Below are 16,118 nucleotides of genomic sequence, written 5' to 3' on the forward strand. Positions count from 1 at the left end.
AGAGAAAGGGAGGAGGAAGGCCATAGAGGGATTTAAAAACAAGGTTGAGAATCAAAATATAGACATTGCTACCGAGGAGGTAGGTTAGGTCAGCCACCATATGGTGATGGGTGGACAAGACTTAGGACACGGGCAGAAGAATTTTGGACAACCTCAGATATATGAAGATTAGAATGTGGTAGGTTGACCATGAGTGGCAGATAACATTTGCATCAAACAAATGACCATCTCCAACAAGAGAGAATCTAACCATCGTCCTTTGACTATTAATGGTATTACCATTGCTGAATTCGCCACTATGAACATCCTGGTGTCACTATTGATTAGAAACTGAACTGGACTAGCCATATGAAAACTGTGGCTAGAAGAGCACATCAGATGCTAGGAATCCTGGACGAGTATCTCAACTCCTGACCCCTATCTACAAGGCATAAGTCAGGTGTATGATGGAATACGTGCACTTGCTTGGATGAGTGCAGCTCCAACAACACTGAAGAAGCTCAACACCATCCAGGAAAAAGCAGCCCGCTTGATTGGTACTCCTCCAATGAACTTTCACAGCCTCCATGACTGACAAACAATGCCAGCAGTATGTACCATCTACAGATGCACTGCAGGATCTCACCCAGACTCCTTAGGTAGCATCTTCCAAATCCACAATGGCTAACAAGGGCAGCAAGAAAGACAAGGCAGCAGATGTGTGAAAATATCACCACATAGAGGTTCCGCTCCAGGCCACTCACCATCCTGACTGACAAGTATACCTCTGTTCCTTCACTTTCGCTGGGTCAAAATCCTGGAACTCCCTTCCTAACAGCATTGTGTGTGTACTGTCAGGTGGATGTACCTTTACGAAATGGGTGTTTATCAAATAGCTGCTATGATGTCAGTGTGTGGGTGGAGCTGTCTGTCTGTTTACGTTTGTTTTGAGCTTAAAAGCTACTTTGTGGCTGTTTTCTGGTTTTGTTTTCAGAATTGGAGAGCTGTATTCAAAGCAAATAGATGTGTAAAATAATCTTTTCGCTCTACAAGCTAAAGAATGTCTTCAGCTCGTTGATGATTTCAAAGTAATACCTGTTTCTGTAGAGAATTTAAACCTGCTGTCTTTGTTAAAAATGGGTTTAACTTATGGATGTTGCTAGGAAAGGTATTAAGGGTTATCTATAGAGTATTGCATCTGTGGGGTTATGTGTGTTGGTGGTTGATGAGATGTTTACTGTGTGTTTATAAAATGTTAACTGGGTTCATAGAATAAACATTGTTTTGTTTTTAAAATACTTAAGGTCTCTATTGCATAACACCTGGAGAGTGGACCCTTGTGCTCTCCATAACAAAAATCTATTAAAAATCATGGGTCAGGTGAACTCCATGATATACTTTGGAGTTTTCTAAACCCTGGCCCATAACAGTACTTACACTTCCGAGACTACAGCGGTTCAAGAAGGCAGGTAACCACCACCATTGGCATACTGGACTAATATTCCAGAGACGCAGGGTAATTATCTGGGGTCCCAGGTTCGAATCCCACTATGACAGATTGTGAAATTTGAATTGAATTAAAATTTGGAATTAAAATGTCGAATGATGACTATGAAACAACTGTCGATTGTCGGAATGATTGTGGATGATTCTTAAATATTCCCTCAAGGGAAATTAGGGATGGACAATAAATGCTGGCACAGCCTGTGACGCCCACATCCTATGAATGAATAAAAAAAAAAGAATGGTCAAATTTAGAGATAATAAAGGCATAATGAGGATTTTAACAGCATATGAGCTGAGGTATGGAGTTGGAAATAGGTGGTATTAGTGGTGGTGTGGTTGTGGTCTACCTAACTACTGTCAAAATCTAACTGTTCAAAGTTATTTTAATGATACTTATTTCTGCTGGTCAATGGGCTAGTGTATTAATAGAAGGTTATTACTGAAAGAATAAAGGAAAGGGTTAGGAATTTTTTTTATGCATGAGTTCTTGTAACATAGAACTGTGATGAGTTTTATATCCCCGAAAATGTATCCATTTTCTTTTAAAGTATTTTATTAACTTTATAGAATTGCAGAAAGTTAATAATAGACATTAAAAAGAAAATGGATAAATATTTTGGGAAATAAATGTTAAGGTGAGAGATTGAAAGTGGATGCCTCTTACAGAGAGTTGGCACAGGTGAAGTGGGTTTTCTGATAAGCTATCTCCTCAACCATGGTTCAGTCACCGCTTCGAACTTTTACACAAAGGCTAAATGTCTCTTACTCTGTGACTGCTGTTAGGATTTTTTTCTTGAGTCAGGACTAATCATTGTTAAGTTAAGGTTGAGGCACATCAGTGCTTTGTCTAACCTGGAAATACTCAGTACAATTTGATCCCTGAAAAATAAGGATTCCATTCACACAAAAAGTATTAAAAAAAAATCACAGTGAGAAAATAACTGGACAAACTCACACATTACAACAAATAGAAAGTGCACAACTTAACTGAAATAACTGTTAACTCTGGTTGAAAATGTATGACTTGATACTATAGTGAAACAGCAGAAACATCTGTGTTTACCTGAGATGTGAATAAAACTTTGTTGCCATTTTTGTATTCCAGGTTAATCGAAAAGTTGCAAAGATGTTGTGTGATTTAGGTATGTAATTTTTTGATGCTGTAATACTCTGTTCAAGTTCATACTTGTAATACCTAGCAAGAGCTGACTAACATGAAGACAAAATCTGACACAGTCCCTTAACAAACAACTCAAATTCAGCCTCATTTTTTTCCCCTTAAGGACATGGGCCGGGATTCTCCCCAACCCAGCGGGGTGGGGGGTCCCGGCGTGTTGGAGTGGCGTGAACCACTCGGCATCACGCCGCCCCAAAGGTGCGGACGTCTCCGCAACTTTAGGGGCCAAGCCCTCACATTGAGGCGCTCCGCCGGCTGGCGTGAACGGCCTTTGGCGCCACGCCAGACTTCGCCGGCTGGCGTAAGTCCGTGCATGCGCCGGAGCGTCAGTGGCTGCTGACGTCATCCCGGCGCATGCGCAGGAGAGGGGGTCTCTTCCGCCTCCGCCATGGTGAAGACCATAGCGAAGGCGGAAGAAAAAGAGTGCCCCCACGCACAGGCCCACCCGCCGATCGGTGGGCCCCAATCACGGGCCAGGCCACCGTGGGGGCACCTTCCGGAGTCAGATCGCCCCGTGCCCCCCCTAGGACCCTGGCGCCCGCCCGCACCGCCAATCCCGCCGGTCAGGTAGGTGTTTTGATTCCCGCCGGCGGGAGAGGCTTGTCAGCGGCGGGACTTCGGCCCATCGCGGGCCGGAGAATCGCTGCGGGGGGCCCGCCGACCGGCGCGATACCCGTCGCCGCTGAATCTCGGGTGGCGGAGAATTCGGGACACGACGGGGGCGGGATTGACGTGGCCCTGGGCGATTTTCGAACCCGGCGGGGAGTCGGAGAATGCCGCCCATGAATAGGAATGATATTGAAAGTACAATGGAATGTGAGTGTATTGTAATTTAAGCAGCAGGCATTCTCAGCATTCCATCTCTTCTTGACCAAAACAACAAAGGCATACTGTACTTTGAAGTAGCGGCTGATTTAGGACTTAATAACGAGTGATTAATAGTAAAAATCCTCTTGGTCCTATTTCTTATGATGTTATGAATTGTTTTCTGGAGGGGTCTGAGATATGTCTTTCCCTGGCAGAAATCCTGATCACTGTAAGAAGTCTTACAACACCAGGTTAAAGTCCAACAGGTTTGTTTCAATTCACTAGCTTTCGGAGCACTGCTCCTTCTTCAGGTGAATGGAGAGGTAGGTTCCAGAAACATTTATATAGACAAAGCCAAAGATGCAAGACGATACTTTGAATGCGAGCATTTGCAGGTAATTAAGTCTTTACAGAGTCAGAGAGAGGGGTAACGCCAGGTTAAAGAGGTGCGAATTGTCTAAAGCCAGGACAGTTGGTAGGATTTTGCAAGCCCACACCAGATGGTGGGTGGGGTGAATGTAATGCAACATGAATCCAAGATCTCGGTTGAGGCCGTACTCATGGGTGTGGAACTTGACAATATGTTTCTGCTCTGTAATTCTGCGATGTCGCGCGTCCTGAAGGCTGCCTTGGAGAACACTCACTCGAAGATCAGAGGCTGAATGCCCTCGACAGCTGAAGTGTTCCCCGATGTTTCCAGTCGGGGAACACTTCAGCAGTCGAGGGCATTCAGCCACTGATCTTCGGGTGAACGTTCTCCAAGGCAGCCTTCAGGACGCGCGATAACACAAAATCGCAGAGCAGAAACTTATAGCCAAGTTCCGCACACATGAGTAAGGCCTCAACCGGGACCTGGGATTCATGTTGCATTACATTCACCCCTCACCATCTGGCCTGGGCTTTTGAAATCCTACCAACTGTCCAGGCTTGAGACAATTCACACCTCTTTAACCTGGGGTTACCCCTCTCTCTGGCTATGTAAGGACTTAATTACCTGCAAATGCTTGCATTCAAAGTATCGCCTTGCATCTTTGACTTTGTCTATATGAATGTTTCTGGAACCTACCTTTCCACTCTCCTGAGGAAGGAGCAGTGCTCCGAAAGCTAGTGATTTGAAACAAACCTGTTGGACTTTAACCTGGTGTTGTAAGACTTCTTACTGTGCTCACCCCAGTCCAACGCCAGCACCTCCACATCATTGAAATCTTGATGTTTGACATTTTGGACGTGATTCAACTAATTGGGCTAGCTGCGCCTGGAAACACATGGCTATACAATGCGACGCGCATTGCATAATAATAATGTTTATTAGTGTCACAATTAGGCTTACATTAACACTGCAATGAAGTTACTGTAAAAGTCCCCTAGTCGCCACACTCTGGCGCCTGTTTGGATATACCGAGGGAGAATTCAGAATGTCCAATTCACCTAACAGAACAGCATTCGGGACTCGTGGGAGGAAACCGGAGCACCTGGAGGAAACCCACTCAGACACGGGGAGAACGTGCAGACACCACACAGACAGTGATCCAAGCTGGGAATCGAACCCGTGTCCCTGGAGCTGTTAAGCAACAGTGCTAACCACTGTGTCACCGCGCCACCCAAATGGGACCTCAGCTGGGAATGCATGGCCAAGGCCGCACATAGCCCCATTTTGTACACTGGGTAGTTCCACTTGCCGGAACTCCCCAGTGTAGCGAGAGCATGCCCTGATCTCCGAGGCTCCCGAAGCGACCCCCCACAACCCCCAGCCGGAACGCACTATGGGAAGGTCCACGGCCAACCCCCTGTGAGTTCCATTCCATCTGGTCTCCATTTGTGGAGGCCAGCACTGAACAGCGCTCGCCCAAGGCCTCAGGTACCTTGGGAATTGCACATTAGAGTGAAACTAGCTGTCTCGCTCTAATATGCAAATTTGTCAAAAAGGGCGGGATTTACATCACAATGTCTCGCAGGATCACATTGGATCTCGCAAGGTGTTTTGAGCCGGGTATATCCCGGAAACGGGGTCTCCCAGCTTTTATTGGCCATGCTGCTTTTAGAGCATAGCATGGCCATTGCATTGTGCCCTTCATTTTATGAATTTCTTATGATTTTGGAATCTGCTGCCCCTCTGCCTTTCAAAATAATTTAGGAAGAATAGTTAGATATTTAAAATAAAATATTGCATATTAAAATAAATATGGTTGTACGTTTAAATATAACTACAGAATTCAGTACCTTTCACTGGGAGTCCAACATCAGGCGCATCATGGCAATATGTGAACTGAAATGTTTTTACAGCATATATCTACAATGATCCCACCTGGCAGAGGATTTTACATTTCCAAGACAAAACTAGCTTATCATCACATCTATCCATTTTCCAGAATTCATGTCAGCCCAGAGAAAGGTAAATGATCACTTTAATTAACAATGTGCTTAGGCTCCTGTCCTAACATGGTTCCTTGTTTCCCATTTGAATAAGGGAAGTGGATTTCAACAATGGATTTTCATCCCATCACTATTAGACTTCCCAAGGATCTATCTTAGACGACCCCTCCCCCTCCCTTTCTTAACTACATGGTGCTCCCAGAAATGTGATCTGTAGGTCTGGTGTTCCTTTCATTTGTCCCACTGATAACTCTCATATACCATTTCATCTTTTTGGTTGCCTTTGTACTGCCAGATTACTTGGATAACAACAAATTTTGGATGGGTCACATCTTGTTGCTCAGTTTTAGGAAGATTGATATCTTTTGTTTTGTTACCTGTAGAGATGGTAACTCAGTTACTGTAGACGCTCTGGAAAAAAGGCTAGAAGTCGTCCAGAAGTTTGATGGTAGGTTTATTGAGCAACACAATTTAAATAACTGCGTGAGCTCTTACTTAAAGAACTGCACTAGTAAATGAGGTTACAACTTTTCTATGCTCTGCAACTAGGCCTGACCACACTAGCAGCCCTGAGCTAAATTTCCATTCCTGTTCCCCTCACAGTCACATCAGCCAAAGTGAGGGGGAGGGCCGTGCTGCCCCCTGGTGATCTTTCCATTACCCATCAGCCCCTTCTGTACACACTCAAGTAAGGATCTACATCTTTGACCCCTGTCAGAAACTTCACACTCTTGGCAATGACTCCATCTGCCCCTGCAGCCAGACTCCCAGGCTGAAATAGACTATTAGGGGGCAGCACGGTAGCATGGTGGTTAGCATAAATGCTTCACAGCTCCAGGGTCCCAGGTTCGATTCCCGGCTGGGTCACTGTCTGTGCGGAGTACGCACGTCCTCCCCGTGTGTGCGTGGGTTTCCTCAGGGTGCTCCGGTTTCCTCCCACAGTCCAAAGATGTGCGGGTTAGGTGGATTGGCCATGCTAAATTGCCCGTAGTGTCCTAAAAAAAGTAAGGTTAAGGGGGGGGGTTGTTGGGTTACGGGTATAGGGTGGATACGTGTGTTTGAGTAGGGTGATCATTGCGCGGCACAACATCGAGGGCTGAAGGGCCTGTTCTGTGCTGTACTGTTCTATGTTCTATGTCTATTCACAACTGTAGTGTCCATTTTGACCTTGTGCTTTGACCTTGACCTTATCATAGATATCATAGAATTTGCAGTGCAGAAGGAGGCCATTCGGCCCATCGAGTCTGCACCGGCTCTTGGAAAGAGCACCCTACCCAAGGTCAACACCTCTACCTTATCCCCACAACCCAGTAACCCCACTCAACACTAAGGGCAATTTTGGACACTAAGGGCAATTTATCATGGCCAATCCACCTAACCTGCACATCTTTGGACTGTGGGAGGAAACCGGAGCACCCGGAGGAAACCCACGCACACACAGGGAGGATGTGCAGACTCCACACAGACAGTGACCCAAGCTGGAATTGAACCTGGGACCCTGGAGCTGTGAAGCAATTATGCGATCCACAAGGCTACCGTGCTGCCCGTGTCATCCGCATGTCATCCATAAACTAGGCTATCGGCGGAGTATACAATCACAACCCAGTTTTTTTCACTCAGTGGAAGGTAAGACCATCAGCTGTCAGAACCAATCAGATTGCTTGTCAGAACCAACCAATCAGATGTTACTTTCTACCTCTGTCGTTGCATAAAAGTTGAACAGAGATAGTTTGTAAGAATCACAGTCACCAATAGTAACCTATTTAGTGTTTGTCTCTGAAGGATAACAAATAAACTGCTAATGGGCACGGTAGCACTGTGGTTAGCATTGTTGCTTTACAGCTCCAGGGTCCCAGGTTCGATTCCCGGCTTGGGTCACTGTCTGTGCGGAGTCTGCACGTTCTCCCCGTGTCTCTGTTGGTTTCCTCCGGGTGCTCCGGTTTCCTCCCACAAGTCCCGAAAGACGTGCTGTTAGGTAATTTGGACATTCTGAATTCTCCCTCTGTGTACCCGAACAGGCGCCGGAATGTGGCAACTCGGGGCTTTTCACAGTAACTTCATTGCAGAGTTAATGTAAGCCTACTTGTGACAATTAAGATTATTACATATTTGAAACTTTTCCTCAAAGGGATTTTCTGGGTCATTGCAGGGTTTTTAATTTTATGTCTGATTTTATTCTAGATTCTTTGCAGTCCCTTAAAATAAGAAAGTTGTTCTGTCATGTGAAAGCATTAACTTGCTCTATTTATGCATTCCTGTCATCCGGGAGGTGGTGTAGAGGTGTTTTCACTGGACGCGGACTCAGAGACCCAGGTTAATGCTCTGGGGACCTGGGTTTGAATCTGACCACGGAGAATGAATTCAATAAAAATCTAAAGTCAAAGTTTCATAATGACCATGAAATCATTGTTGATTGTTGCAAAAATCCATCTGATCCACAAATGCCGAAATAGCCAAGCCACGCATCTCAAGAGAAATTAGGGTGGGCAATACATGCCAGCACAACCAGCAATGCCCACATCCAATTAATTTTTTTAAATTGGAAACAAAATAGAGAGAAATAGTATTTAGATTGTTATAACCCCCATGATATCTACTGAACAAGCTGGGGGCCTCACGGTAGCATGGTGGTTAGCATCAATGCTTCACAGCTCCAGGGTCCCAGGTTCGATTCCCGGCTGGGTCACTGTCTGTGTGGAGTCTGCACGTCCTCCCCGTGTGTGCGTGGGTTTCCTCCGGGTGCTCCGGTTTCCTCCCACAGTCCAAAGATGTGCGGGTTAGGTGGATTGGCCATGCTAAATTGCCCGTAGTGTAAGGTTAATGGGGGGATTGTTGGGTTACGGGTATACGGGTTACGTGGGTTTAAGTAGGGTGATCATTGCTCGGCACAACATCGAGGGCCGAAGGGCCTGTTCTGTGCTGTACTGTTCTATCTATTCTATCTATCTATCTAAGCTGATTGATCGCCCTGTGAGGTTCGTGGAACATGAGCTCTCCTGCAAAAGCCAGCCGAAGAGGGAGCTGGCATTTCAGGATGGTTCCAGCTGGGATTTGGAGTTTTGCTTAGTTGCTGTATTTCCTAACCATGAGTGGGAAAAAGACTACTTTTAACTTACCTTTCGGAGCTCCTCATTGCCTACAATATAGCTAAATAGTAAAGTAAATAATGTGTGAGTATGCAACACTTTGAAAACAAACTCTTTTCAGTCTGTTTAGTGTTCAGTGTTCAGTGTTGGGGCCGCAGCTGTTCACCATATATATTAATGATCTGGATGAAGGGACTGGGGGCATTCTAGCGAAGTTTGCCGATGATACAAAGTTAGGTGGTCAGGCAGGTAGTGCTGAGGAAGTGGGGAGGCTGCAGAAGGATCTAGACAGTTTGGGAGAGTGGTGCAGGAAATGGCTGATGCAATTCAACGTGAGAAAATGTGAGGTCATGCACTTTGGAAAAAAGAATCCAAGCATAGACTACTTTCTAAACAGTGAGAAAATTCATAATGCCAAAGTACAAAGGGATCTGGGAGTGCTAGTCGAGGATTCCCTAAAGGTAAACATGCAGGTTGAATCTGTGATTAAGAAAGCGAATGCAATGTTGTCATTTATCTCAAGAGGGTTGGAATATAAAAGCAGCGATGTGCTACTGAGCCTTTATAAGGCTCTGGTTAGGCCCCATTTGGAGTACTGTGTCCAGTTTTGGGCCCCACATCTCAGGAAGGACATACTGGCACTGGAGCGTGTCCAGCGGAGATTCACACGGATGATCCCTGGAATGGCGGGTCTAACATATGATGAACGGCTGAGGATCCTGGGATTGTATTCATTGGAGTTTAGAAGGTTAAGGGGAGATCTAATAGAAACTTACAAGATAATACATGGCTTAGAAAGGGTGGACGCAAAGAAACTGTTTCCGTTAGGCGAGGAGACGAGGACCCGTGGGCACAGCCTTAGAATTAGAGGGGGTAAATTCAGAACAGAAATGCGGAGACATTTCTTCAGCCAGAGAGTGGTGGGCCTGTGGAATTCATTGCCGCGGAGTGCAGTGGAGGCCGGGACGCTAAATGGCTTCAAGGCAGAGATAGATAAATTCTTGATGTCGCGAGGAATTAAGGGCTACGGGGAGAATGCTGGTAGGTGGAGTTGAAATGCCCATCAGCCATGATTGAATGGCGGAGTGGACTCGATGGGCCGAATGGCCTTACTTCCACTCCTATGTCTTATGGTCTTATGGTCTTATGTAATGGAGGTCCCTTTTATACCATATTTATTAATGAATGCATCAACCTATTAATTTCAAATTGGTAACTTTTCATTAAAATATAAACAGGGGACTATCATAGGATTGCATTAAGCATTTGCCTCTCACAACTGACTATAGGCTACATTAAAGTGTTAAAAACCAGAAATATTTGAAAACCACAGATTATTGATCAACATCCAAAAGACTAAAAAAAGGTTAAAGTTTGAATGTGATCCTTATCAAAAAGAAGAAGATATATGTATGCAAACATAAGTCAATGAAGACAGTGAGGAAGAATTAGCAAGTTTTCCTACTGGACAGGGTAAGTATGGTGAGGATTTGGACATCTTACAGTTTATGGCGTTGGATAAATAAGTGAGGAAATATCCTTGCTGGAGTCTGGAGGTGACAAAGGAATGTATAAGGATTTGAGTTATAGGGCCTTAGGAGAAAATACGCAGTCTTGGAGTTACTGATGAGGTGGAGAATCCAGCTTTGGGGAAAAACGGGATTGGCTCCCCACTGGCGTCGGGATCGAGGTCCGTGCACTATGTCAGCAGGAGGATGCAAATGGTTATTAAGACCCCCATTTGTATACACTTACCGGGCCAGGCATCATATTGTCTGGGCCCACGTGATTCTACGGTCCCCTGGGCTCGGAATCACGTTCCCGAGAATTACTACTGATCCTGACAAGTGTGGCCGTAACGTGATGGGCTAAGGGGATAACTCTTTAAGGGAGTGCCCCTTAAGTCAATTGGAGGGCCACCCTCCCCCTACAATGCAAGACCTGCCTACCCCCATCCCTTCAAAGTGGAGTAACATTGACGTGACCTCATGTCACTGTGTTTGAATATTTATTGACGGGGAATCGTGTGGTGGAGAGGGGCTCGGTAATGAGATTAAAATGTATGTAAATCTATTAAAATGAGGTTGTTGCTGACTGTGGACTTAGACGCAAAATTACCCCCAAGTAAACTAACGTGTATTGAAATACTGTCAACTTCAGATGCTCCACAAGCATGAATGTGATTCGTACAAGTTGGATAGACATGTGTGACTATCGAAGTACAGTACAATGTGTTATTTCTCTGTTTATGATCTGTTTTCAGATTGAACTTTGGAGAATTAGTTGAATCATGAGGTATACTATCTGCTGTGATTTAATCATGTTCTGGTATTTTGCAGAAAGACCACGCACCGCACTGGCTCGAGAAAACAACTTCAGCATAAAAATGTTCACATTCCAGTTCTTCACAATGTTCTCATCCATCATTTATATTGCATTTTTTCTGGGAAAGTGAGTATAGTGCAGCTGTGGACAAATTTGCATCCTGGCAAAGTGTATTTGTTTAAAGTTCATGCAAACCATTTCTCCAATTTCACAGTCACAAGTATTCTCCCGGGAATCTGTCAAGTTTTACACTGTTCAATGAAAATACACTGGTGAGGGTACGTTTTTTAACAATATTGTTTCTCTTTTCCTCTCCTGAATGTGGCCAATGCAAAATTGGGATTGGCTGCACTCACTGAGTACTAAGAGAGCTGTTTATTGTCCAAATACTGACCACAGTGAACACACACTCTTTTGGGACGAATTACGTTGATGATACAGAACAGCAAGATCATGATATCAATATCAGGATGCAATGCTGATTTGATCATGATTGCTCTCTGCACAACTTATGCACATCTGTTCGGCATGCATAAAATTACATTTGGGTGGGGGTGGTGGTGGGGAAGTTCCTTGATGCCACCCTTGGTCAAATGTTGGCCTTGATATCTAGGGGAGTTACACCTCACTTCTGGAATTCAGTTAATTTGCTTATTTTGAATCAAGGCTTTGATGGGTATGGAGCCGAGCAGCCTTGGCAGAACTTAAACTGAGCAGGATTAAACTCTGCAGGTTATTTCTTAGTAAGTGCCACTTGATAATGTTGTCGATGCCGCCTTCTATCAGCTTTGCTAATCATTGAGAGTAAACTGGTGGGCCAGATTGGATTTGTCTTGCTTCATGAAGACAGCGCAAACCTGAATAATGTCCAAAATATATCAGGGGCTAGATTCTCTGTCCTGCTGCGCCAGATTTCTGGTTCAGCACTCCGGTGGGATGCTCCATTTCGCTGGCTGGTCAATGGAGTTCCCCATTGGGAGGACAGCCCCATGCCATCAGGCAACCCCCGGGCTGACGGTAAAACGGAGCATCTCGCCGGTGGAGAACCCAGCCCCAGATATCTGTGTTACTCTGGAACAGCTTGGCTAGGGTTGCGGCCATTTCTTGTTATGTTCTGGTGGTATGTTACAGTTGACTCATGAGTCTAAGTTACTACAACATGCATGTTGTAATCTGAAGTTACGGATAATGATGATAGAGGCTCAACATTTTTTGCATTCCAAGGCTGACCAGGAATCTCTCCTACTCTTACTACCTGCCATTTGGTTGTGTTGCAAGGATTTGTAGATTAATACTGAATCTATTTCACTGCATTGTGGATGCCTATTCCATAGCCATCAACGCCACGGGGTGGGACTCAAACCCCAAGCTTCTGGCTCAGAGGCAGGGATACTACCCTCTGGGCCATGAGACTGCCTTATTATCACATAGTGTGAATCAAGCTAACTGAAGACTGGCACGCATGCTGATGGTAACCTCAGGATGAGGCTGAAATGGATCATCCACTTGCACCTCTAGCTGAAGATAGTTTAAAATGCTTTATCTTGTTTTTCTGCACTGATATTCTGGGCTCTACATCATTGAGGATGAGGTTGTTTGTGGAGCCTCCTGCAGTTAGTTGTCTAATTGTCCACCATTGTTCATGACTGAATGTGACCTGATCCATTGGTTGTACTATGGTTTTGCTTTGCCGATAACATGTTCCTACTGTTTGCATTCATGTATTCCTGTGTTGTAAATTCGCCAAGTTAACAACTCATTTTTAGTATCCCAGGTCTTACCAGCAAACCCCCAACATTCCTCACTGAACGAAGAATTGCTCTCCTGGCTTGACAATAATGGCAAAATGAGGGATATGATTAGAGATGTGGGGTGTGATCTAGAGGCTGTGTAAGCCATGGGTGCAAATCCCATAGTGGCCACTAAATATCATGCAAGGCCAAAAACAAATATGCGCTGACGAGGTCTGTTTGAGATTCCCTCCCCCCACCCCCTATAATGTGGGTGTGAACCTGATTTTCACACAGTTTAATCAATTATAATCTAATTACTGGGTTTGATGCCATAACGTGCACTCACAAATTCTCCCCCCCCCCACTCCCTGACATCACGCCGGTGCAAAACACAACTGGATTTTAAAAACGAAAACCAGTCATGCTAAGCAAGCCGGGGGCACAGAGTCATGCTAAGATAGCCCCCTGGAGTTCAGTGACTAGCCTGGGCATGTCCTCTGGCATAATTTGGTGCTAACCACAAAGTTCAAAGGAGCGAAGTGGTTTCACTTCACCTTTTATCAGAGCAGAAAGTATATAGCTCCTTTGATGTGGTGAGGAGCTGTCAATCATAGTAAATGTTTATCAACTTTGTGGTTGGTAACAAGCAAGATACTTGAGATGCATTGAAGCATGAAGTTAAAGATAAATAAACAATCCACCAAGCAGCTGTTCCTGACCCATTAAACTATAAATCACAGGCTGGTAAAAGATATTTCTCCTGAAATTTAATGGAAGTTTTGCAGTTCAAAGGATTTCAGGGGATTGGAAGTCTTTTGGAAGCCTCTGACACTTAAAACAGCTGCACCCTAAAACTGCAGCTGTTAGGAAAGGGAAAGTTTTTATGCTTTGTCACCTCACTGGACTGCCTGGAGTACTGTTCAGCTGTCAGGCAGAGCAGTTCAGGTTGGGGAGGCCACCTTAGATTTAAAACACACAAACCAGGAGGAGGCTGTACAGCAGAGGGTCCCAGGGTCTATCCATAAGACCATAAGACATAGGAGCAGAATTAGGCCACTCGGCCTATCGAGTCTGCTGTGCCATTCAATCATGGCTGATATTTTTCTCATCCCCATTCTCTTGCCTTCTCCCCATAACCTCAGATCCCCTTATTGATCAAAAAGCTATCTATCTCTGTTTTATAGACACTCAGTGATTTGGCCTCCACAGGCTTCTGCGGCAAAGAGTTCCACAGATTCACCACCCTCTGTCTGAGGAAATTTCTCATCTCAGTTTTAAAGGATCGTCCCTTTAATCTGCTATTGTGCCCTCTGGTTCTAGGTTTTCCTACAAGTGGAAACATTCTCTCCACGTCCACTCTATCCAGGCCACGCAGTATCCTGTAAGTTTTAATAAGACCCCCCTCATCTTTCTAAACTCCAACGAGTGCAGACCCAGAGTCCTCAACCGTTCCTCATACGACAAGCTTTTCATTCCAGGGATCATTCTTGTGAACCTCCTCTGGATCCTTTCCAAGGCCAGCACATCCTTCCTTAGATAGGGGGACCAAAAATGCTCACAATCATCCAAATGGGGTCTGACCAGAGTCTTATATAGCCATAGAAGTACATCCCTGGTCTTGTATTCTAGTCCTCTCGACATGAATGCGAACATTGCATTTGCCTTCCTAACTGCCGACTGAACCTGCAGGTTAACCTTATGAGAATCGTGACCAAGGACTCCCAAGTCCCTTTGTGCTTCTGATTTCCTAAGCATCTTCCCATTTAGAAAGTAGTCTATGCCTCCATTTCTCCTTCCAAAGTGCATAACCTCACACTTTTCTACATTGTATTCCATCTGCCATTTCTTTGCCCACTCTCCTAGCCTGTTCAAGTCCTTCTGCAGCCCACCTGCTTCCTCAATACTACCTGCCCCTCTGCAGATCTTTGTATCATCTGTAAACATAGCAACCGTGCCTTCAGTTCCTTCCTCCAGATTATTAATGTATATTGTGGTCCCAACACCGACACCTGAGGTACACCACTAGTCACCGGCTGCCATCCTGAAAAAGACCCCTTTATCCCCAATCTGCCTTCTGCCAGTCAGCCAATCCTCTATCCATGCCAGGATCTTACCCTGAACACCATGGGCTCTTAACTTATTTAACAGTCTCCTATACGGCACCTTGTCAAAGGCCTTCTGGAAATCTAAATAAATCACGTCCACTGCTTTTCCCTTGTCTAACTTCCTTGTTACTTCCTCCAAAAACTTGAACAGATTTGTCAGACATGACCTCCCCTTGACGAAGCCATGCTGACTCAGCCCTATTTTATCATGCACTTCCAAGTACTCCGCAATCTCATCTTTAATAATGGACTCTAAAATCTTACTAATGACCGAAGTCAGGCTAACCGGCCTATAATTTCCCGTCTTCTTTTTTTTTTATAAATTTAGATTAGCCAATTATTTTTTCCAATTAAGGGGCAATTTAGCATGGCCAATCCACCTACTCTGCACATTTTTGGGTTGTGGGGGCGAAACCCACGCAGACACGGGGAGAACATGCAAACTCCACACGGACAGTGACCCAGAGCCGGGATCGAACCTGGGACCTCAGCGCCGTGAGGCGGTTGTGCTAACCACTAGGCCACCGTGCTGCCCTTAATTTCCCGTCTTCTGACTCGCTCCCTTCTTTTTTTTTGAAAATCTTTTTATTGGCTTTTCTCATATTTATAAAGTTGTAACTTATATACATTACATTTTTCTTGCCCGTGCTAATTTGCTTTATTTTACAGAGTGGTTTGTTTTGTCCTTCATTTGACTAACTGTATGTATGTTTTGCTGCTGTCCCCAGTTTGTCCTCCCATTTTTGTCTGGTCCCGTCCAGTGGTGTTCGGGCTCTGTCCAGTAGCTGTCCGTATATTTTCCCACATAGCCCCCACTTCCCGCTGCTTGTGCCTATCAAATGCGGCAACATGTTCACTTTAACTGCCTATACACAATCCGCCAGTGACAGAGGGAGACCATCCCACCTTGCCAGATCAGCTTTCACTCTCCCCACCAAACTAGAAATGTTGTACCTACAGAGTCCCCCCAACCCCCCCAATCCCGAGCAACCTGCACCCCCAGGTATCTAAAGTGAGTCCCTGCCCT

At 45.1% G+C, this 16,118-nt stretch overlaps 1 protein-coding gene across 1 annotated transcript in view; it reads left to right on the forward strand.

Moving 5' to 3' along the window:
• LOC119971674 (anoctamin-9-like) overlaps positions 1–16,118 on the forward strand; it is a 239,037-nt gene that overhangs the window by 176,911 nt on the left and 46,008 nt on the right. The window contains exons 15-16 of the mRNA XM_038807553.1: positions 2,591–2,627; positions 11,268–11,379. Coding sequence (XP_038663481.1) covers positions 2,591–2,627; positions 11,268–11,379 — 149 coding nt within the window. The remainder of the gene's footprint in view (positions 1–2,590; positions 2,628–11,267; positions 11,380–16,118) is intronic.

The sequence above is a fragment of the Scyliorhinus canicula genome, chromosome 9 (assembly GCF_902713615.1).
Source record: "Scyliorhinus canicula chromosome 9, sScyCan1.1, whole genome shotgun sequence".
NCBI lineage: Eukaryota > Metazoa > Chordata > Chondrichthyes > Carcharhiniformes > Scyliorhinidae > Scyliorhinus > Scyliorhinus canicula.